Source organism: Lithobates pipiens, unplaced genomic scaffold (assembly GCF_037356315.1).
Source record: "Lithobates pipiens isolate NorthernLeopardFrog02 unplaced genomic scaffold, aLitPip1_a1.2 Scaffold_35, whole genome shotgun sequence".
NCBI classification, from domain to species: domain Eukaryota; kingdom Metazoa; phylum Chordata; class Amphibia; order Anura; family Ranidae; genus Lithobates; species Lithobates pipiens.
Genome location: NW_027507811.1, coordinates 13,842,079 through 13,866,532, shown reverse-complemented (window position 1 = coordinate 13,866,532; position 24,454 = coordinate 13,842,079). Strand labels below are relative to the sequence as shown.

Genomic DNA, 24,454 nt, shown 5'->3' with positions numbered 1-24,454 from the left:
GTCTTCTTCCGACTTCGGGGGTCTTGTCCCCCTCTTCGGTTCTTCTTGCCGGGCCTCCGCTCCTTCTTCCAGCTCTTTTACTGGCGGTGGCCCGGTCTTCTGTCACTGCTGTCTTCGCCGCCTTCTGTTCTTCTTCTTCCTTGAGATGTTGACTCGTCTCTGGCCGTAATGACAGGGACGTGTTGCGCTGCGACTTATATAGGGACAATGGGCGGGGTCCCCGGGTGATGTCCCCGCCGATTATGATGTCACAGTCCCAGAATCCTCTGGGACTGTGACATCATAATGGGCAGGGACATCACCCGGCGATGTCCCTATATAAGTCGCTGCACGCCGCGTCCCTGTCATTGCGGCCAGAGAGCGCGTCGAGTCAACATCTCAAGGAAGAAGAACAAGAAGAAGAGAAGGTGGTGGAGGCGATAGAAGACCGGGCCACGCTTGTAAAAGAACTGGAAGAAGACGCGGAGGCCCGGCAAGAAGAACTGAAGAGGTGGACAAGACCCCCGAAGTCGGAAGAAGACCCCCGGGCGGCGGCGAGGAAGAAGAAAGCCGGGCTCCTCCGCTAGTAAAAGAGCTAGCTGTGAGTCCGGCAGACAGTTTTTGAGTCAAAACTACTTTCTAAGTCTGCCGGAGCCCACACACGGCCGGATAGTTTGATCGTGTGTACGCGGCATAATGGACACTAAATACATACATTGTTCTGATATATGGATTGATGGTTGAAGATCAGTAGACCTTCACAGCATCAGGCGAAATAATCTCTACAAGGACATTGTGACAGAGAGACGTTACTGTTAGGGCTCTTTTACACTAGCGTCAAAATGTGGCACTGGACACACTTTTTTTTAAAGGGCTCTGAATGCCATTCAAAGTCTTGTTTACACAAGCACTTTTTTCTTGGTGCTTTAAAGTGTCTCCAAAGCCTCCATAGAAGTCTATGACAAAGCTCACTTACAGCACCTGCAGCTTTTTGAGGGCCTTTTATTCAGCATTAGCTTTGCTTTGTTTTGGAGGAATTGCAGGTATGAGATATCCCAGGATGCACTGGGAAACCGACAAGCGAACTAGGAAGACATCAGCAGTCACTTCCGGGTTCATGTATACATATTCCGGGAGTGTCTGGTGCAGACGTCACATCTGGTGCACGGAGTGGAGCAGCAGGAAGGTGAGCAGGTTCCAGACCGGAGCGGAGCAACTAGCAGACAACACACCTGGTGCACAACATGGGAGCGCCACAGGGGTCATGGGGAACTAAGCTTTAGGGCAGAGCAAAACGCATTGGTGGCGTGCAGGGCAGCCATCAGAAATTGTGGGTCTCCTTGCACAGCTTTAGGCCTGGGCCCCCCCGAACCTGACCCCAAGATTCCCCAGGGTCCCGCCCACTCTCCGTCCCACTGAATCTGCCCACTAGCAATCCCACCAAGTCTTTCAGTGCCTCAGTCCCTCTCATGCCTGTACGCTCTCAGCCCCCCTTCACACCTGTACGCTCTCATTCCCCCTTCACACCTGTACGCTCTCAGCCCCCCTTCACACCTGTACTCTCTCAGCCCCCCTTCACACCTGTACGCTCTCAGCCCCCCTTCACACCTGTACGCTCTTAGCCCCCTCACACCTGTACATTCTCTTGCCCCCTTCACACCTGTACGCTCTCAGCCCCCCTTCACACCTGTATGCTCTCAGCCCCCCTTCACACCTGTACGCTCTCAGCCCCCCTTCACACCTGTACGCTCTCATTCCCCCTTCACACCTGTACGCTCTCAGCCCCCCTTCACACCTGTACGCTCTCAGCCCCCCTTCACACCTGTACGCTCTCAGCCCCCCTTCACACCTGTACGCTCTCAGCCCCCCTTCACACCTGTACGCTCTCAGCCCCCCTTCACACCTGTACGCTCTTAGCCCCCTCACACCTGTACATTCTCTGGCCCCCTTCACACCTGTACGCTCTCAGCCCCCCTTCACACCTGTATGCTCTCAGCCCCCCTTCACACCTGTACGCTCTCAGCCCCCCTTCACACCTGTACGCTCTCAGCCCCCCTTCACACGTGTACGCTCTCAGCCCCCTCACACCTGTACGCTCTCAGCCCCCTCACACCTGTACGCTCTCAGCCCCCCTTCACACCTGTACGCTCTCAGCCCCCTCACACCTGTACGCTCTCAGCCCCCTCACACCTGTACGCTCTCAGCCCCCTCACACCTGTACGCTCTCAGCCCCCTCACACCTGTACGCTCTCAGCCCCCCTTCACACCTGTACGCTCTCAGCCCCCTCACACCTGTACGCTCTCAGCCCCCTTCACACCTGTATGCTCTCAGCCCCCCTTCACACCTGTACGCTCTCAGCCCCCTCACACCTGTACGCTCTCAGCCCCCTCACACCTGTACGCTCTCAGCCCCCCTTCACACCTGTACGCTCTCAGCCCCCTCACACCTGTACGCTCTCAGCCCCCTCACACATGTACGCTCTCAGCCCCCTCACACCTGTACGCTCTCAGCCCCCTCACACCTGTACGCTCTCAGCCCCCCTTCACACCTGTATGCTCTCAGCCCCCTCACACCTGTACGCTCTCAGCCCCCTTCACACCTGTATGCTCTCAGCCCCCCTTCACACCTGTACGCTCTCAGCCCCCTCACACCTGTACGCTCTCAGCCCCCTCACACCTGTACGCTCTCAGCCCCCTCACACCTGTGCGCTCTCAGCCCCCTTCACACCTGTATGCTCTTAGCCCCCTCACACCTGTACATTCTCTGGCCCCCTTCACACCTGTACGCTCTCAGCCCCCCTTCACACCTGTATGCTCTCAGCCCCCCTTTACACCTGTACGCTCTAAGCCCCCCTTCACACCTGTACGCTCTCAGCCCCCCTTCACACCTGTGCGCTCTCAGCCCCCCTATACACCTGTATGCTCTCAGCCCCCCTACACACCTGTACGCTCTCAGCCCCCCCATTCACACCTGATGGGAGGGGGCAGTAAAGGGTTAATGCACGTTGAATGGGAGTAAAGGGTTATTGCACGTTGAATGGGAGGGGGAGTAAAGGGTTAATGCATATTGAACAGGAGTGGGTGGTAAAGGGTTAATGTATGTTGAAAGGAAGTAAAGGGTTAATGCACGTTGGACGGGAGGGGGCAGTAAAGGTTAATGCATGTTAGATGGGAGGGGCAGTAAAGGGTTAATGTACGTTGAATGGGATAGGTCGTAAAGGGTTAATGTACATTTGGACAGGAGGGGCAGTAAAGGGTTAATGCACATTGAATGGGAGGGGACAGTAAAGGGTTAATGTATGTTGAATAGGAGGGGGAGTAAAGGGTTAATGCACGTTGGACAGGAGGGGACAGTTAAGGGTTAATGTATGTTGAATGGGGGGGTAAAGGGTTAATGTACGTTGGACAGGAAGGGGCGGTAAAGGGTTAATGCATGTTAGATGGTAGGGGCAGTAAAGGGTTAATGTACATTGAATGGGAGGGGGGAGTAAAGGTTTAATGCACGTTGGACAGGAGGGGGCAGTAAAGGATTAATGTATGTTAGATGGGAGGGGGGAGTAAAGGGTTAATGCACGTTACATGGAAGGAGGTAGTAAAGGGTTAACGTATGTTGGACGGGAGGGGGGCTTAAAGGGTTAATGTACGTTGGACAGGAGGGGGTAGTAAAGGGTTAATGCATGTTGAATGGGGGGGGGTAAAGGGTTAACGTACGTTGGACGGGAGGGGGAGTAAAGGGTTAATGCATGTTGGACAGGAGGGGGTAGTAAAGGGTTGATGCACGTTACATGGGAGGAGGTAGTAAAGGGTTAATGTACGTTGGACAGGAGGGGGGAGTAAAGGGTTAATGCATGTTACATGGGAGGAGGTAGTAAAGGATTAATGCACGTTAGATGGGAGGGGTAGTAAAGGGTTAATGTAGGTTGGATGGGAGGCAGGAAAGAGTTAATTTACCTTGGGGCCAGTAAAGGGTTAATGTAATGTGGATAGGAAGGGGGTAATAAAGGGTTACTGTACATAAAGGGGGGCAGTACAGGGTTAAAGGATGGGGGTTAGGAGGGGTGCAGTAGGTCGCCTCCAAATGACTACAAGAAAATGGTGGTGTGTGGTCACATGACACTACAGGATAGTTCCTCTGTCTGGTCCCCCGGTGGCCATGTTGGATTCTGGTCTTGCCCACACTGAGTTGTTAAAGGTCACATGATGGAAGTGGGCGGGATAATGGCTGCCTATAGATTGGATGAAGTTGCCGGTCAGTATATTTGTTCTTCAGTCTCTGCATTTCTGTGTGTAAAGGTTCTCCATAATGTCCTCCATCCCCCGACTAGATGCCCCCTTCAAGAGCCTGTACATTGTCCCTTTTTCAGGCGTGATCCAATACAGGATCTGAGAGTCTCCAAATGTTACCTATGAGCTGCTGTATCATTTCAGGGCTTACAATGGTGGCACCTCAGGAGGGGGACTGAGACGTCTGCACACGTTCCCGGTCTCCGGTAACACCGGGACTTGTCATTGTCAATAGGATAGAGATGATCCAGCTGGTAGAGTATATGTCCTCAGAGAAGGTGCCAATCGTACACAAACGTTGGAAACTTCAATGGAGTCGTATTTCCCATATCATGTTGCAGATCCTTCAATGCCCCAAGTCGGAGGATGCTCAGTAAATGGATTCCCTCTAGACTATTCAGGGATCTTCTCCCATTATAGTTTAGATCCATATTCAGGGAACACCGACACCATAGGATGTGATTGTATCCTTGCTTTATTTGTATTGCAGAAGGTTGAAGATGACGGTTGACTCTCAGTTTTTAGGAGGTCAGGCCCTTGTTTGATAAAATTCCATCAAAGAACTGCTCATATAAACAAACCACGGTCCCAATTTCAAGGATCTCCTGCCACCATTGAGCTCTACAAGGACGTCATGATGGACAATCAGCCGCCCCTCACATCACCGGGTAAGAGGAGACTTTATTGTAAAGGAGAGAGCAGTACGGAGGCTCCACCTAGACCCCCCATCATCTGATAAACACATAGAAACAATGTATTCAGTCAGTGTGTGTGTTTCCTACAGATGGATTTAGTAGCAGGAACCCACCAGAGAGATATCCCCATCCTCTGTATTCCAGGATAACTGTGGGGCCCAAACTGTACGGTGGTGCGCGTTACTGTCTCTTTAGGACTGCATGCAATGAACTACTTTTAGGGCTGTTAATCTCTAGTTGTAATGGATCACTAGCAGTGGGAAAAAACACAGAAGGATCCACTCACCAGGCCTGGTATACTGCAAACCTTGTCCTGGGGGGGTTGGCGGTCTGCAGTCATCAGGGCCCTGATCCTTGGTGGCTTACCTCTCTGGTGCAGGAACAGACATGTCTGAGAAGCCAGTCTGTACCCCCACAGTCTGAAGCACAAGAGGCACTCAGGAGACTTTATTGTAAAGGAGAGAGCAGTACGGAGGCTCCACCTAGATCCCCCATCATCTGATAAACACATAGAAACAATGTATTCAGTCAGTGTGTGTGTTTCCTACAGATGGATCCAGTAATGGGAACCCACCAGAGAGATGTCCCCGTCCTCTGTATTCCTGGGATTCCACACAGGAAGGTCACACCATCCCCCACCATCATCAGGTAGGTGGAATTGGAGCATTACAAATGATTCCAAATTGTATAAGATAAACATCTCTGAGCTCTCAAGGTATTAGTGCTCATGTTTGGAGGATGGTCTTTCTTATCATTTGGTGGTTTTAGGGTGAAGAACTGATGGATATAAAAGCTGAGGTGAAGAAGGAAGAATTAGAGACGTATGCGTTGGGTGATCAGAAGTTCAAGGAGGAGGTTGAGATGACGGACAAAGTTAAACAGGACGAATTTTCTCTAGACATCGGATCAGGTGAGTGCCGGCCACTAGATACAAAATCTGTTCAGTTATATGGATTGATGTTTGAGGATCTGTAGACCCATCTCTACAAGGACGTCATGATGGACAATCAGCCGCCCCTCACATCACCGGGTAAGAGGAGACTTTATTGTAAAGGAGAGAGCAGTACGGAGGCTCCACCTAGATCCCCCATCATCTGATAAACACATAGAAACAATGTATTCAGTCAGTGTGTGTGTTTCCTACAGATGGATCCAGTAATGGGAACCCACCAGAGAGATGTCCCCGTCCTCTGTATTCCCGGGATTCCACACAGGAAGGTCACACCATCCCCCACCATCATCAGGTAGGTGGTTAGAACAGTGAATTGACACCAGACTCTAAAAAAATAAGATTCTTCTACAAGTCTTAGGTTATCGGTGCTCCCATTTTTAAGATATTATTTTCTACCCTTCTGTTGGTTTAGCATGAAGAACAGATGTATATGAAAGTTGAGGTTAAAGAGGAAGAAGAGGAGACATATGTGATGGGTTACCAGGAGTCTACAGAGGAGGTTGGGATGGTAGTGACTATGAAACGGGAGGAATCTGCCTCAGATTTGAACACAGGTAAGAAATCCTAAATACAGAAACATTTCAGGTATGTGGATTGATGATGGTAGGATCTGTATACCTTCTTCAGGTGGGATAATATCAAACACATTATAGAGAGTCAGCCGCCCCTCACATCACCGGGTAAGAGGAGACTTTATTGTAAAGGAGAGAGCAGTACGGAGGCTCCACCTAGATCCCCCATCATCTGATAAACACATAGAAACAATGTATTCAGTCAGTGTGTGTGTTTCTTACAGATGGATTCAGTAGCAGGAACCCACCAGAGAGATGGCCCCATCCTCTGTATTCCAGGTTAACAGTGGGGCCCAAACTGTACGGTGGTGCGCGTTACTGTCTCTTTAGGACTGCATGCAATGAACTACTTTTAGGGCTGTTAATCTCTAGTTGTAATGGATTACTAGCAGTGGGAAAAAAACACAGAAGGATCCACTCACCAGGCCTGGTATACTGCAAACCTTGTCCTGGGGGGGGTTGGCGGTCTGCAGTCATCAGGGCCCTGATCCTTGGTGGCTTACCTCTCTGGTGCAGGAACAGACATGTCTGAGAAGCCAGTCTGTACCCCCACAGTCTGAAGCACAAGAGGCACTCAGGAGACTTTATTGTAAAAGAGAGAGCAGTACGGAGGGTCCACCTAGATCCCCCATCATCTAATAAACACATAGAAACAATGTATTCAGTCAGTGTGTGTGTTTCTTACAGATGGATTCAGTAGCAGGAACCCACCAGGGAGATCCCCATCCTCTGTATTCCAGGATAACTGTGGGGCCCAAACTGTACGGTGGTGCGCGTTACTGTCTCTTTAGGACTGCATGCAATAAACTACTTTCAGGGCTGTTAGTCTCTGGTTGTAATGGATTACTAGCAGTGGAAAAAAACACAGATGGATCCACTTACCAGTCCTGGTATACTGCAAACCTTGTCCTGGGGTGGTTGGCAGTCATCAGGGCCCTGATCCTTGGTGGCTTACCTCTCTGGTGCAGGAACAGACAGATCCGAGAAGCCAGTCTGTACCCCCACAGTCTGAAGCACAAGAGGCACTCGGGAGACTTTATTGTAAAGGAGAGAGCAGTACGGAGGCTCCACCTAGATCCCCCATCATCTGATAACCACATAGAAACAATGTATTCAGTCAGTGTGTGTGTTTCCTACAGATGGATCCAGTAATGGGAACCCACCAGAGAGATGTCCCCGTCCTCTGTATTCCCGGGATTCCACACAGGAAGGTCACACCATCCCCCACCATCATCAGGTAGGTGGGAATTTGAGTCCAGGGTTCAATGGTGACTCCAAACTATATGAGATATTTGTTTTCTGTGTACTTGGTATCGCTTGCATGTTATCTTCTACTAATGTGTCGGTTTAGGTTGAAGACCTGATTAATATTAAAGTTGAGGCTAAAGAGGAGGAAGAGCAGACATGTACGAGGGGTGATCAACAGTCTAAGGTCACGGTTAAAGAGGAGGAAGCTTCTCTAGACCTCAGCAGGGGTAAGTGATACACGGTGGGGGGGGGATGTAGAAACTGTTCACATTTTCCTTTTACTCCAGAAAGTTGGGAGAATACTAAGTGAATGAAAGTGGTGGAGGATGGATGGACCTTCTCATTGGTTGGTAAGAAGAGAATGGGTTGGAAATGGTAGACCAGCAACGTTACATCGTAAAAAAAATTACATCTTATATAAATGGAAGCTTACTGTGTCTTTAACCACTTGACCTCAGGAAGACCAGCCCCCCCCCCCCCTCGTCATGACCAGGCCATTTTTTTTGCGGTACGGCACTACGTTACTTTGACAATTGCGCAGTCATGCGACCAAAATATGATTTATGTCCTTTTTTTCCCCCCACAAATAGAGCTTTCGCAACGGTTGGCGGCTGCTGGCGGACATCCATTGGCCGGAACCCGCTGACCGGCTTTTGTTGATGTAAACACCAGTACATAGCTCAGGAAGTTACATAGTAGGTGAGGTCGAAAAAAAAAGACACAAGTCCATCAAGTCCAACCTATGTGTGTGATTATATGATGCCATCAATATTGTGTTCCACTTAAAATGTCTTTATTAGTCCTGGGAGAACATTGCGAGATTGTTGCATATTAGACCATATACCGTACATGCCTCCTGACCATGAAACAGGGAAAAAATAACATGTTTAATATTTTAAGCATGTAAATATGCCACTTGGTCTAGTTCTCTGGTCCCAACTCTGGTTCGGCCATATCTAGGCTATTCCGTCCAGTTCTGGTCACCAATCCTCAGGAAGGATGTGCCAGAGAGAGTCCAGAGAAGGACAACTAAATGAATAAGGGGACTGAAGGACCTCAATTATGAGGAACAAGCGCTAAATTGATTCTCCCTGAAAAGGGACACTTGAGAGGAGATACACTATATTACCAAAAGTATTGGGACACCCGCCTTTACACGCACATGAATGTTAATGGCATCCCAGTCTTAGTCCGTAGGGTTCAATATTGAGTTGGCCCCGCCCTTTGCAGCTATAACAGCTTCAACTCTTCTGGGAAGGCCGTCCACAAGGTTTAGGAGTGTCTATGGGAATGTTTGACCGTTCTTCCAGAAGAGCATTTTGTGAGGTCAGGCACTGACGTTGGACGAGAAGGCCTGGATCGCAGTCTCCGCTCTGGACAGCAAGCAAATGCGCTTCTGGAAGAATGGTCAAACATTCCCATAGACACGCTCCTAAACCTTGTGGACAGCAAGGTGCGTCTATTGGAATGTTTGACCTTATTTCCAGAAGCGCATTTTTGAGGTCAGGCATTGTTGTTGGACAACAAGATTCCAGGTCCAGGTGACAGATGCACACCGTTGGGAGTCAGGAGTGGACCCTACGGCTGACTGCTGCGGATGGAACTCTGGGTGGTTCAGGAAGGCAGGTCCACTGCAGACCAGCACGGATCCCACTGGGAGGTAGCGCATAAGATTCCCCAGGGTGCAGAGTCTAATGCCGCATACACACGATCAAATTGTCCGGCGTACTCAGTCCGCCGAAACGCATTTCACCGGACAATTCGATCGTGTGTGGGCTTCAGCTGACTTTCTCAGCGTAAAGTCCGGCGGACTTAGAAAGTAGTTTTGCACTCCAATCTTTCCGCCGGACTTGGGTTTCAGCGGACAATACGTTCGTCGGTATGCTAGTCCGGCGGACTGAGGCCGCGTACACACGGGCGGATTGTCTGCCCAACTAAGTTCGTCAGACAATCCGACAGACAGTCCGTTCAACTTTTGAATGAACGGACTTGACCACACACGATGAACAGACAGTCCGCTGAAAACGTGCGCGATGACGTGTACGGCACGTACGACGGGACTAGAAAAACGACGTCCAATACACTGCAATGCAACCTTCGGCCGTGTAAACCCTTTCTGAGCATGCGCCATACTTAGTCCGTCCAACTTGCCTACACACGAGCGGACTGTCCGCTGAAACCAAGTTTGGACGGACAAAACCAAGTTTCAGCGGACAAAATTACGGAAATTCCGAAAGACAAAGTCCGTCGGACTGTCCGCTGAAAAAGTCCGCTGAAGCCCACACACGAGCGGATTGTCCGCTGAAACACGGTTCAGCGGATTAAGTTGGGCAGACAATCCGCCCGTGTGTACGCGGCCTAAGAATGATGCATGCTCAGAAGCAAGTACGAAAAAGGAAGCTATTGGCTACTGGCTATTGAACTTCCTTTTTCTGTGTGTCCGTGTGTGGCCAAGTCCATTCGGTAGAAAGTCCGCCGGACTATCCGCCGGATTGTGTGCCGGACTAAGTACGCTGGACAATTCGATCGTGTGTACGCGGCATAAGAGCCAGCAGGTGTTCACCAGAGCCTCTAGTGGTGAGGATGGACTGAGCTGCAACTGACTCCAGGTCGCGGCCCCCAGGGTCTCCCAGCTCACGGTCAAGGTAAGCTACGGGAGGACAGAGACAAGGGATAGTAAGGAGATAAGCAAAAGGTCAGGGCGACTAGCAGACAAGGATAGACAGGGAACACGCCAAAAGGTCAGGGCGACTTGCAGACAAGGGTAGACAGGGAACACGCCAAAAGGTCAGGGCGACTTGCAGACAAGGATAGACAGGGAACACGCCAAAAGGTCAGGGCGACAAGCAAGCTGGGAAAGTCAAGAACAAGCCAAGGTCGCTAACTGGAATCAGCCGTAGAAGACGCAGCAAGTCACACACAAAAGCTAAACACGCAATGGTTGATCAGCAGGGCAAGCTTGCAGTGCACAGGTTAATATAGAGTTCCCTGATAGGGGCTGGGGTGGAGCCATGCTTTGAGAAGAGATTATTTAACCGGTTCCCGACCAGCGCACGCCGATGTACGTCGGCAGAATGGCACGGGCAGGCATATTGGCGTACAGGTACGTCCAATCTTCAATGCCGCCCTGCCATCGTGAGCGCGGCGGCGTGCTCGCGTGCCGGTCGGGGACCCCCGTGAGTCCGGTCGCGGGTCCCGCGGACTCGATCGCCGCGGGCATACCCGCGATTGTCTCACGGATCGGCTGAATGGAGGAAATGCTGTGTAAACAGCATTTCCCCATTCTGCCTAGCAACTATTGACTCTGATCTCTGCTCCATGTGATTGGAGCAGAGATCAGTGTTCACTAAATGAAAGCCCAGCCCCCCCCACAGTTAGTAACACACCCCTAGGAACACTTAACCCCTACACTGCCACCCACTGGTTAACCCCTTCACTGCCAGTGTCATTTACACAGGAATCACTGCATTTATATAGCACTGATTGCTGTAAAAATGACAATGGTCCCAAAAATGTGTCAACAATGTCCCATGTGTCCGCCGCAATGTCGCAGTCACAATAAAAATCGCTGATCGCCGACATTACTAGTAAAAAAAAAAAAAATTATAAAAAATTATTAATAAAAATGCCATAAAACGATCCCCTATTTTGTAAACGCTATAACTTTTGCGCAAACCAATCAATAATCGCTTATTGCGATTTTTTTTTATTTTTACCAAAAATATGTAGAAGAATACATATCGGCCTAAACTGAGGGAAAAAAATGTTTTTTTATATATTTTTGGGGGATATTTATTATAACAAATAGTAAAAAATAATGCGTTTTTTTCAAAATTGTCGCTCTATTTTTGTTAATAGCGCAAAAAATAAAAATTGCAGAGGTGATCAAATGCCACCAAAAGAAAGCTCTATTTGTGGGAAAAAAAGGAAGTCAATTTTGTTTGGGAGCCACGTCGCACGACCGCGCAATTGTCAGTTAAAGCGACGCAGTGCCGAATCGCAAAAAGTGGTCTGGTCTTTGACCAGCAAAATGGTCCGGCCTGTAAGTGGTTAAGCAGCCAGGTGAGAGTGGATGGCCTCTTAATCTGAACACATGGAGAGATAAGCTGACAGACAAACACTACTGTATAACCATGACAGTCTGGCTCACAGTCTCCACTCTAATTCATCCCGAAGGTGTTCCCGAGGTCAGGACTCGGTGCAGGCCAGTCAAGTTCCTCCACCCCAAACTTGCTCATCCTTGCTTTATGGACCTTTCTTTGTTCACTGGTGCACAGTCATGTTGAAACAAGAAGGGACCATCCCCAAACTGTTGGGAGCATAAAATTGTCCAAAATCTCTTGGTATGCTGTCGCCTTAAGAGTTCCCATCACTGGAACTAAGGGGCCGAGCCCAACCCCTGAAAAACAACCCCCCCACCATAATTCCCCCTCCACCAAATGATTTGGACCAGTGCACAAAGCAAGGACAATAAAGACATGGATGAGTGAGTTTGGGGTGGAAGAACTTGACTGGCCTGCACAGAGAACACCTTCAGGATGACTTCTCATCCAACATCAGTGCCTGACCTCACAAATACTCTTCTGGAAGAATGGTCAAACATCCCCATAGACACACTCCTAAACCTTGTGGACGGCCTTCCCAGAAGAGTTGAAGCTGTTATAGCTGCAAAGAGCGGGCCAACTCAATATTGAACCCTACGGACTAAGACTGGGATTCCATTAACCGCTTACTGACCAGCCACTGCAGTTATACTGCGGCAGGTTGGCTTGGCTGCGTGAATCACCGTAGGTGTACGTTGGGCTCGTTCTCGGCTTTCTGTGGGAGCGCACCGGCCGCCTGCGATCGTTCCCCACAGAGGCAGAACGGGGATCTGCCAAAGAAAACAAGGTAGATTTCCATTCTGTCTTTCTGCCATGCATGAAGACGCATCTGTGTGTTTTTCGAGGGAGACCATCCCCCATACAGTTTGTAAACACGCCCAGGGAACACATTTAACTCCTTGGTGAACACAGCATACAGGCATGGGCGTCCGCAGAACTTTTTTCAGGGATGGGGGGGGGGGGGCATAATTTTAAGGTCACCCATGCTCTGCCCCTTTTTGTCAACATCATGGAGGGGAGGGGCTTGAGTGGGTGGTGCCACGCCGGCTGGCTCTACATCTCTCCATCTCGTCCCAGTAGTTCATCATTCGGATCCACATCTCTCTATCTCGCCCCAGTAGGTCATCATAATTTTAAGGTCACCCATGCCCCGCCCCTTTTTGTCAATATCGTGGAGGGGAGGTGCTTGAGTGGGTAGTGCCATGACGGCTGGATCTACATCTCTCTATCTCTCCCCAGTAGGTCATCATTTGGATCTTCATCTCTCTATCTCGCCCCAGTAGGTCATCATTTGGATCTTCATCTCTCTATCTCGCCCCAGTAGGTCATCATTTGGATCTCCATCTCTCCATCTCACCCCAGTAGGTCATCATTTGGATCTCCATCTCTCCATCTCACCCCAGTAGGTCATCATTTGGATCTCCATCTCTCCATCTCACCCCAGTAGGTCATCATTTGGATCTCCATCTCACCCCAGTAGGTCATCATTTGGATCTCCATCTCTTCATCTCGCCCCAGTAGGTCATCATTTGGATCTTCATCTCTCCATCTTGCCCCAGTAGGTCATCATTTGGATCTTCATCTCTCCATCTTGCCCCAGTAGGTCATCATTTGGATCTTCATCTCTCCATCTTGCCCCAGTAGGTCATCATTTGGATCTTCATCTCTCCATCTTGCCCCAGTAGGTCATCATTTGGATCTTCATCTCTCCATCTTGCCCCAGTAGGTCATCATTTGGATCTTCATCTCTCCATCTTGCCCCAGTAGGTCATCATTTGGATCTTCATCTCTCCATCTTGCCCCAGTAGGTCATCATTTGGATCTCCATCTCTCCATCTTGCCCCACTAGGTCATCATTTGGATCTCCATCTTGCCCCACTAGGTCATCATTTGGATCCACATCTCTCTGTCTTGCCCCAGTAGGTCATCATTTGGATCTACATATCTCTATCTCGCTCCAGTAAGGTCATCATCATTTTAAGGTCAACCATGCCCCACCCCCTTTTGACAACATCATGGAGGGGAGGGGCTTGAGTGGGCGGTGCCGCGCCGCCTGGATCTATATCTCTCTATCTCACCCCATTAGGTCATCATTTTAGGATTAAAATGATTACCCTCATTCTGATGTGCGCATTGATATATGTGTAGGGCAAACACCATTTTTCTATGTAGGTGACCTAACACATGTGTTTTTGCATGTGTGTGTGGTGGTGGGGGGGCCTCTACAAAAAATGTATTATTGTTTGTGTCCATTTAAACAGTTAAAATATTTTAAAATGTATTTATTATTTTTTTTGTTCGTGACTTTATCGTTATCACATGTTAGCCCCTAAGTGATGGCATATAGGTGAGTGGGTGGCAGGGGAGGGGGGTGGCACATCCTGGCACCGTGTGGTCTGATCGAGTCTGCCTGTCAGTTTTTCAGGCAGGGCCATACAGAGGGGATCAGGAGGGCACAGTACAGGTTCTCGGGAAGCTTCCCTCGACACGACTGTCCCGGGACAGCTTAGTAAAAAGCGTGACTGTACCGGCAAATCCGGGACGGTTGGCAAGTATGATGTTATGCAAGATTATTATGGGGCCTTCATGCACCTGGGGCCCCTAGGCAGTGCCCAGGAGATGGGTAGGTGGGAGGGCGCAGTGCAGAGGGGATCAGGAGGGCACAGTACAGGTTCTGGGAAGCTGCCCTCGACACGGCCATCCCGGGACAGCTTAGTAAAAAGCGTGACTGTACCGGCAAATCCGGGACGGTTGGCATGTATAATGTTATGCAAGATTATTATATGGCCTTCATGCACCTGGGGCCCCTAGGCAGTGCCCAGGGGATGGGTAGGTGGAAGGGCGCAGTGCAGAGGGGATCAGGAGGGCACAGTACAGGTTCTGGGAAGCTGCCTTCGACACGGCCATCCCGGGACAGCTTAGTAAAAAGCGTGACTGTACCGGCAAATCTGGGACGGTTGGCATGTATAATGTTATGCAAGATTATTATGGGGCCTTCATGCACCTGGGGCCCCTGGGCAGTGCCCAGGAGATGGGTAGGTGGGAGGGCGCAGTGCAGAGGGGATCAGGAGGGCACAGTACAGGTACGGGGAAGCTGCCCTCGACACGGCCATCCCGGGACAGCTTAGTAAAAAGCGTGACTGTACCGGCAAATCCGGGACGGTTGGCAAGTATGATGTTATGCAAGATTATTCTGGGGCCTTCATGCACCTGGGGCCCCTAGGCAGTGCCCATGCCTTAAGATGGCTCTGGGCACAGTAGCAGCTTGGAGTGGAGAGAAAATGGAAGCTAGTGTGACCTGGAGGCAGCGGCTGATGTAAAGGTGTGAGTGAGGCCGGCGTCAGCATCAGCTTTTCTTGAGGGACCCGTGGCTTTAGTGCCCTCCCTCTCCTGGTGGCCTTTCCTCCCTTATGCTGGTGCCAGCTCTGTACCAGCCCAGGATCAGCCTGGCTCCTGAGTGTCCAGGTGCGGACACCTTGCTCCAGGGGGGTGAGGGGGCACTAGCCCCCTCTTACCCCTACCAGCGGACGCCCATGCATACAGAGATATGGGAAATGATTACCGACACTGACACACGAACAACTACTTAGGTTGAACAGGGTGGACTATTGTCTTTATTCAACCTTACCGACTATGATATATACATTTTTTTTTCCAACAGGTGGACGCGATGTTCAGGACACCTCGAAAGGACATCCTGTCATACCTCCAGGTTCTAATGCAGCAAATGCTGGCATAGAAAAGGGAAACATCCACTCCCGTTCCAATAACGAGAAACTGTTTTCCTGTCCAGAGTGCGGGAAATGCTTCACTTGGAAAGGAGACCTTCTTAGACACCAGAGAATCCACACGGGCGAGCGTCCTTTCTCATGTTCAGAGTGTGGGAAATGTTTCACGCAAAAAGCAAACCTCATCGTGCACAAGCGATTTCACACTGGTGTGAGACCGTACGCTTGCTCCGAGTGTGGCAAATGCTTCACTCGGAATGGAGACCTTCTTACGCACCAGAGGACTCACACAGGCGAGCGTCCTTATTCGTGTTCAGACTGCGGCAAAAGTTTTACGCAGAAGGCGAGTCTCGTTTTACACGAGCGGCTTCACACCGGAGTGCGGCCGTATTCTTGCTCGGAGTGCGGGAAAAGTTTCACCCAGAAAGGAGACCTTCTTACGCACCAGAGCAGCCACATGGTTGAGCGTCCTTTTTCATGTGCGAACTGCGAGAAGACGTTCAAAAAGAAATCCGAACTTGCTCTTCACCAGAGAGTCCACACCGGGGAGACTTTTTCATGCTCGGTGTGTGGGAAATCGTTCACAAAGAAATATAAGCTCGTTACACATCAGAGGGTCCACACCGGGGAAAAACCCTTTCCTTGTCCCGAGTGCGGGAAATGTTTTCCATCTAAGGAGAACCTCAGTAGCCATTTGAAGTGCCACACCAGCGAGAAGCCGTTTTCCTGTACGGAGTGCGGGAAACGTTTCACCAGGAAAGCCTGCCTGATTTCGCATCAGGACTCTCACACTACGGAGAAGCAATATTCCTGTTCCATGTGCGGGAAATGCTTCACTTTCAAAAACAGTCTTCTCAGGCATCAGAAGGTCCACTCTGGAGGCAACGTGGGCCTCCAAAGTGCAGGCAACGTTATAGAGCCGAATCAAAAGGCATCACTCTGAGGGTTGAAACAGAAGACTCATTTAGATGTTCTTGTGCAACACCAAACAGTCCACACTGGTGAGGTGCCATTTTTTGTCAAGTGTTTTAGTCTTCGCAAGGGCTGGAAGCTGCTGTCACCAAGTATTTTAGGATGGCTCACAGCTTCTGGAAATGGCATATGTGTTTAGAGTCAAGAAGAAGCTTCAAATACAAGTCGAAATTAGAAATATGAATCCAACATTTGGGAGAAGCCACACTCTCTTGTTTTCGACCTTGGAAAGAAAATCAAATCATCTTCTAGACATCGGAAAGTTTAGATAGCTGAGGGACCTTTTACAGCAAGGAAAGCTGGAGATGTTCTGAAAGCTAAGCTGGCCAGAGACAAGAGATCACACTCAAGAGAAGAAACTCTTGTGATATTGAATGGTGTCATCCACAGATAAAGTTCATTCGTCGCCCAGGACCGTGAGGGGGTTCATATAGTGGACTTCCAGCTCTCCTCCAGGTGGTTGTCCTTATATTCATGTCAGAATAGGAAAGATGAATACAGTATATCATATGGGGAGAAGCCACAATCTTTTTCCAAGATGCGAAATGCCTTGATGGAGAAATTACCGCATTTATCGGCGTATAACACGCACTTTTTTCCCCTTAAAATCAGGGGGAAATTGTGGGTGCGTGTTATACGCCGATCCTCCGCGATTTCTGGGCTCTGGGCGGCTGTCAGCCGCCTTCGGCCCTTCTCGCGGCTTTCGGCCTTTTTCGGCCCTTCTTGGCGGCTTTCGGCCGCCTTCGGCCCTTCTAGTAAGGCCGAAGGCGGCCGAGTACGGCCGAAGGTGGCCCAAAGCCGACGAGTACAGCCGAAAGCCGCCGAGTACGGCCGAAGGCGGCCAAAAGCCGCCAAGTACGGCAGAAGGCGGCCCAAAGCCGCCCAGTACGGCCGAAGGAGGCCCAAAGTCGCCCAGTATGGCCGAAGGCGGCCGAGAACTACCGGGCACCGCCGAGATACACAGGACATCTCGGCGGCGCCATCTTTAAAAATAAAAGCTGACGTTATCACTGAAAGCCGCTGAGTACAGCCGAAGGTGGCCCAAAGCCGCCGAGTACGGCCGAAGGTGGCCCAAAGCCGGCGAGTACGGCCGAAAGCCGCAGAGTACGGCTGAAGGCGGCCAAAAGCTGCCAAGTACGGCCGAAGGCGGCCCAAAGCCGCCCAGTACGGCCGAAGGCGGCCCAAAGCCGCCCAGTACGGCCGAAGGCGGCCCACAGCTGCCCAGTACAGCCGAAGGTTGCCCACAGCCGCCCAGTACGGCCGAAGGCAGCCCAAAGCCGCCGAGTACGGCCGAAGGCAGCCCAAAGCTGCCGAGTATGGCCGAAGGCGGCCGAGAACTACCGGGCGCCGCTGAGATACACAGGACATCTCGGCGGCGCCATTTTTAAAAATAAAAGCTGACGTTATCACTGAGGGGACAACGATGCACAAGGCTGCATGACGGACAGGCTGCATGACAAGGCTGCAATGATAGACATGACATTTGTAGGACTCAACCCAGTGTTATATTTTTATATTACCTCAGAACCTTCATAACCCGGCTTACCCGCCCCCCTCCAAACCTTGTCCCTCTTAACAAATGACTGGACAGATTTTGGAGTAAATGGCCATCAGGCCTAAACTTTATTAACAAAAATATAATCTTTAATAAATACCAACATTTAAATACGGTAAAACTTTCCCAGCCTTTCCAAGGGGTCATGGGTACGTAGCATCACAACATAAAATGGTCGCTGCCAACAACTTCAACTGTAACCTCTTGACCTCCAGACGGCAACCCCTGTCTCGGAGGCTATAACCAACTGTAGCAGTGACCCACCCGTTTTAAACCCTTCCAGGTTAAACCCTCGTAACCTGGAAGTATATACAACCACCCCCATCCCATGGATGGGTACAACAGGCCTTTTATTTGTACCTCACTTCCTCATCTAAAGCCCCCAGAACCGCCCAATGAAACACACTGTCACCCGAGACCGAAGCCCCGTACCAAACCAGGGAGGGTGGGTGGGGATTGCTTCCTCCTCCGCTTTCCAACTGCCAGCATTGTCCCTGCTAACACGTAATAGACGCTGTGGCTCCGCCCACCCCTAACCCTTAAAGCGGCCATACACCCCCCTTAAAACGGCGACTGTGCAGTCCAGCACATGTCATGCCGTCCCTATGCCTACCTCCCCCTTGTGGATGCTAGCTGCGGGACTCACTGGCTGCATGACAAGGCTTCAGATGGACACTGATCAGGCTGCATTGATGGGCATTTAAATGTAAGTTTTTTTTCCTTAAATTTCCCTCCTAAAAGTTTTTTTCCTTAAAATTCCCTCCTAAACTTGGGGTGCGTGTTATACGCCGGCGCGTGTTATACGCCGATAAATACGGTAATCAACTTCTAGGCATCAGAATGTTCAAATGGCTGAGAGACCTTTTCCAGGAAGGTTTGTCGGAGATGTTCTGAAAACAAAGATGGCTAGAACGAGAGGTCACACTCAAGAGAAGAATCTCTTGTGATGTTGAATGTTGTCATCTACAGATCGCAAGGGGGCTCTTGTAGTGGACATCCAGTTTTCCTCCAGTTGGTGGCCCTCATATTTATGTCGGAATTGGGAAAAATGAATACAGGCAGTCCCCGACTTACGAACGACTCCTACTTACGAACGGCCTCAATGCTGGCTGCTTGTTCTCAACACTGGTCCTGGATACCTCCGAGCAGCTATCTTGCCACATTTCACATTGCAGTACTTCATGTACTGCATGGCCAGAAGAGCCCCAGAAGCGCCCGGAACATCCCACATCCCTGCACAGGTGGAAGTTACACTTACAAGCAGTGTTCCGACTTACAAACAATTCCACTTACGAACAAACCTACAGTCCTTAATGTGTTCGTAACCCGGGGACTGCCTGTACATTATATGGAGAGAAGGCACACTGTTTTTTCAAGATTATTATTATTATCGATTTATATAGCGCCAACAGTTTACGCAGCGCTTTACAATGTATAGGGGGGACAACACAATTACAGTACAATACAAAAGGTACAGGAGGGCCCTGCTCATAGAGCTTACATTCTAAAGGGAGGGGGTGGTGGTACAAAAGGTAATAGCTGCAGGGAATGATTGGATGGGGGTGGCTCAGGGACAGTTAGGTAGGTGTGAGATAGGCTTCCCTGAATAAATGAGTTTTCAGGGAACTCTTAAAGGTGGACAGGGTAGGGGCTGAGCGGACAGACGGGGGCAGGGAGTTCCAGAGGATGGGAGAGGCTCTGGAGAAGTCTTGAAGGCGAGCATGAGAGGAGGTAACAAGGGAGCTAGAGAGCAGGAGGTCCTCAGAGGAGCGGAGGGGACGATTTGGGCGATATCTGCAGATGAGGTTGGTGATGTAGATCGGGGCGAGGTTGTGGATGGCCTTGTATGTTATGGTTAGCATTTTGAATTTTACACCGTGGGGTGGGGGAAGCCAGTGAACGGATGATGTAGACAGTGAAGATGTAGACAGCCTTGGTATTGAAATCAAATCATCTTCTAGACATCAGAATGTTCAAAGGTCAGAGGGATCTTTTCCAGCAAGGGTTCCTACAGATGTTTTTAAAAGACAAAACCGGCTCGAAAGAGAGGCCACATTTAAAAGAAGAACCTCATTGTATTCACGTCGGAATTGGAAATTTGAATATATCATATGGGGAGAAGCCACTGTCTCTTTCTGAGACGTGGAAGGCCTTGGTATGGAGATAAACGAATCGTCTAGACATCAGAATGTTCAAAGGTCAGAGGGATCTTTTCCAGCAAGGGTTCCTACAGATGTTTTTAAAAAACAAAACCGGCTCGAAAGAGAGGCCACATTTAAAAGAAGAACCTCATTGTATTCACGTCGGAATTGGAAATTTGAATATATCATATGGGGAGAAGCCACGGTCTCTTTCTGAGACGTGGAAGGCCTTGGTATGGAGATAAACTAATCTTCTAGACATCAGAATGTTCAAAGGGCTGAGGGTTCTTTTCCAGCAAGGATAGCCGGAGATGTTCTAAAAACAAGGCTTGCTAGAAAAGAGGTCGCACTCAAAGGAAGAACGTCTTGTGATGTTGAATAGAGTCATGTACAGATAAAGATGTTTGCTTACCCTTGACTGCAAGGGGGGTCCTATAGAGGACTTCCAGCTCTCCTCCAGCCGGCGGTCCTTATATTTACATTAGTAATGGAAATACGAATTCATTATATGGCGAGAAACCACAGAATTTTTCTGAGATGCGGAAGGCCTTTGTATGGAAATCAAATCCTCTTCTAGACATCAGAATGTTCAAAGGGCTGAGGCTTCTTTTCCAGCAAGGATTCCCAGAGATGTTTTTAAAAACATCTCTAGGTACGAACGGTGTCATCTTTGGACAAGGGTGTCCATAGAGTGTGGCTGCTCCCCATATAATGGATTCATATTGCCAAATCTGACTTATTTATGAGGCTTTCCTTGACTCTAAATGCATATTCCACTTGTAGTTATTCTTAATTAGCCTAAAATATTTGGTGACAGTGGCTTTCAGCCTGTGCAAAGCTGAAAACACTTGACATACATGTGTCAAGAAAAAGGCACCCCTAACTACAAGGGGGTTCCTGTATTGGACTTCCAGTTCTTCTCCAGTTGGCCCTCATATTTATGTCAGAATTATAAAGACGAATACATCATATGGGAAGAAGCCACACTCTTGTTCCAAGATATAGACGGCTTTGGTATGGAAATCATCATCTAGACATTGGAATTTTCGAAGATCTGAGGGACCTTTTCCGGGAAGGATTGCTGGAGATATTCTGAAAACAAAGCTGGCTAGAAAGAGAGGTTGCAGTCAAAAGAAGAATGTCTTGGGTAGTTGATTGGTGCCATCTACAGATAAACATTGTTTGCTGCCCCTGACCATGAGGGGTTTCCTCCCAGCCCTCTTCATATTGGTGGCCCTCGTATTTATAATATCAGAATTAGAAATATGAATGCATCATATGGGGAAAAGCCACATTTTTGTTTTGAGATGCAGAAGGCTTTGGTAGGGAAATCAAATCATCTTCTAGACATCAGAATGTTCAAGTGGTTGAGGGATCTTTTCCAGGAAGATTTGCTGGAGATGTTCTGAAAACAAGCTGGCTTGAACAAGTTAACACTCAAGAGAAGAACATTGTGATGTTAAACGTTGTCATCTACAGACTGCAAGGGATGCCTATAGTGGACTTCCAATTCCATCATATGAGAAGAAGGCAAACACTTTTTCGAGACGTAGACACCCTTGGTATGGAAATCAAATGATCTTCTAGACATCAGGCTGTTCAAAGGGCTGAGGGATCTTTTCCAGCAAGGATTCCTGGAGATGTTCTAAAAGCAAAGCTGGGTAGAAAAAGAGGCCACACTCAAAAACCATTGTGTGAAGTTGAAAGGTGTCATCTGCAGAAAAAAAATTTTTGTTGACCCTGACTGTGAGGGGTTCCTATAATGGATCTCCAGATGTCCTTCAGCTGTTGGTCCTCTAAGCCCTTGTACACACGGTCGGACATTCTGACAATAAAATCCATCGGATTTTGTCTGACGGATTTTGTCTGAAACTGGTGTTGCATACACATGGTCTAACAAAGTTGTCAGAAAATCCGATCGTTCGTAATGTGATGACGTTATTTCGTTACGACGGGACTACGCTCAGGCGAGTAGCCAATAGCTTTGGTCTAGGAATTTGATCTGAGCATGTGTGGCACTTTGTCCAATTGGAATTCTCTACAAACTATCGGACAAAGTCCTATCGGATCATGTTGTCGGAAAATGTTATAGCCCAGCTCTAAAACTTTGTAGGTCGGATATTCCGACGGAAATAGGCCGATGGAGCCAACACACGGTCGGATTATCCGACAACACGGTCCGATCGGACATTTTCCATTGGAATGTCTGACCGTGTGTACAAGGGCCATGACAGCAACCAGGTGGATGAACAGCTACCTGTCTTAAAAGTGGACCCGCCACCTCAGAGGAATAATCTGATGGTTCACTTGCTACATTCTATATCAGTCTTAAAAAGGAATTTTGATTAGGTCAGTTTCGACCACAAGTTCGGTCCGACCGTGTGTACAAGGGCTATGACAGCAACCAGGTGGATGAACAGCTACCTGTCTTAAAAGTGGACCCGCCACCTCAGAGGAATAATCTGATGGTTCACTTGCTACATTCTATATCAGTCTTAAAAAGAAATTTTGATTAGGTCAGTTTCGACCACAAGTTCGGTCCGACCGTGTGTACAAGGGCTATGACAGCAACCAGGTGGATGAACAGCTACCTGTCTTAAAAGTGGACCCGCCACCTCAGAGGAATAATCTGATGGTTCACTTGCTACATTCTATATCAGTTTTAAAAATAAATTTTGATTAGGTCAGTTTCGACCACAAGTTCGGTCTGACTGTGTGTACAAGGGCTATGACAGCAACCAGGTGGATGAACAGCTACCTGTCTTAAAAGTGGACCCGCCACCTCAGAGGAATAATCTGATGGTTCACTTGCTACATTTTATATCAGTCTTAAAAAGAAATTTTGATTAGGTCAGTTTCGACCACAAGTTCGGTCCGACCGTGTGTACAAGGGCTATGACAGCAACCAGGTGGATGAACAGCTACCTGTCTTAAAAGTGGACCCGACCACCTCAGAGGAATAATCTGATGGTTCACTTGCTACATTCTATATCAGTTTTAAAAAGAAATTTTGATTAGGTCAGTTTCGACCACAAGTTCGTTTTAAGATTTACACTGTTAGATTTATGATATTTTATCATTTATCTTTTATGTAGCAAATGAGCAATATTCATGAATGGCATCATTTTCCAAGTGGTTGCAGTTTCCTTGATAACCCCATTATAATTTTTTTTTTTTTTTAGGTCAGATATAGTTCCACTTGTGACCAACACCTACCTCAGCTTGCCGTATTTGCTTGAATTTTGCATGAATTTGTTTTTTGAGATACATTTTTTTTCTATTGGGATTGTTTCCTTTTGAGGTGCTACATGTGTTTTTTTGTGTTCCATAAATCTTATTAAAATGAAAATCCTAATTATAAATGTTTCCATTTATTGATGATTTTCTGAAGGCCATAAATGATTGGGCATTACAGTGACTTTGTGGTTAGACCAGGAATCTTCAAACTACAGCCCTCCAGCTGTCGAGGAACTACACATCCCTTGACGCTTTGTAAAACTCTGATATTCACAGACATGACTAGACATGATGGGAATTGTAGTTCCTGGACAACTGGCGGGCCATAGTTTGAAGGCCCTTGGGTTAGACCTTCTGTCTTGCAATAGTGTGGTCCTTGGTTGGAATCCCAGCCTGGACACTATGTACATGGAGGTTTCCCTATGATTGCATGCTGTAGATAATTTATTTTTTCTTTAGGAGAAGGTTTCAGCCTTGGGCACGCAGAGAAGAAATAGACGTTGTGCAGCACGCCATGATAATGGTGGGAGGGGGGGGTCTAAAACTTGAGTGTTCTTACTGTTTACACAGTAATGCATATCACACTCCTTGTACCCCGAAAAATATGCTTTAACTACTGTGCCACACTCAAGAGTCTATAAAGACACATAAGAACCTAAGCAAACCCATTTGTAGAAAATGAGTCGCTTCCGTTACATATGCTCTTTCTGCACACAACCAACCTTGAAGAAGAACTTCATGAACATTGTGGTTAATTAGCAACCAGCAACTGATGTACAATATTAAAAAAAGTGCAGTGGTCAGGCGTATATAATGTGCTTAGAATGCAGTGGTCAGGAGTATATAATATGCTTAGAATGCAATGGTCAGGTGTATATAAGGTACTTAGAGTGCAGTGGTCAGGGGTATATAAGGTACTTACAGTGCAGTGGTCAGGAGTACATTTGATATACATCCCAAAGTACAGATTGCAGTGGTTCTAATTACA

The 24,454-nt window shown here is 48.6% G+C and overlaps 3 protein-coding genes across 10 annotated transcripts in view; 2 read left to right on the top strand and 1 right to left on the bottom strand.

Annotated features, from left to right (window-relative positions):
• The window catches only part of LOC143955614 (uncharacterized), a 347,615-nt gene extending 324,024 nt beyond the window's left edge, over positions 1 to 23,591 (top strand). For 3 of the 5 annotated variants that reach the window (XM_077465703.1, XM_077465705.1, XM_077465704.1), the window contains exons 6-11: positions 5,727 to 5,868; positions 6,105 to 6,202; positions 6,323 to 6,464; positions 7,622 to 7,719; positions 7,834 to 7,957; positions 15,495 to 23,591. In XM_077465703.1, coding sequence (XP_077321829.1) covers positions 5,727 to 5,868; positions 6,105 to 6,202; positions 6,323 to 6,464; positions 7,622 to 7,719; positions 7,834 to 7,957; positions 15,495 to 16,504 — 1,614 coding nt within the window. In that variant the 3' untranslated portion in view covers positions 16,505 to 23,591. Of the gene's footprint in view, positions 1 to 3,867; positions 4,229 to 4,753; positions 4,932 to 5,508; positions 5,607 to 5,726; positions 5,869 to 6,104; positions 6,203 to 6,322; positions 6,465 to 7,621; positions 7,720 to 7,833; positions 7,958 to 15,494 lie in introns of those variants that run through there. The other 2 variants (XM_077465706.1, XM_077465707.1) reach the window with 2 other exon arrangements.
• The window catches only part of LOC143955522 (uncharacterized), a 433,055-nt gene that overhangs the window by 180,915 nt on the left and 227,686 nt on the right, over positions 1 to 24,454 (bottom strand). The window lies entirely within an intron of this gene.
• The window catches only part of LOC143955568 (uncharacterized), a 234,219-nt gene that overhangs the window by 197,669 nt on the left and 12,096 nt on the right, over positions 1 to 24,454 (top strand). The gene's annotated exons all lie outside the window — the stretch shown is intronic.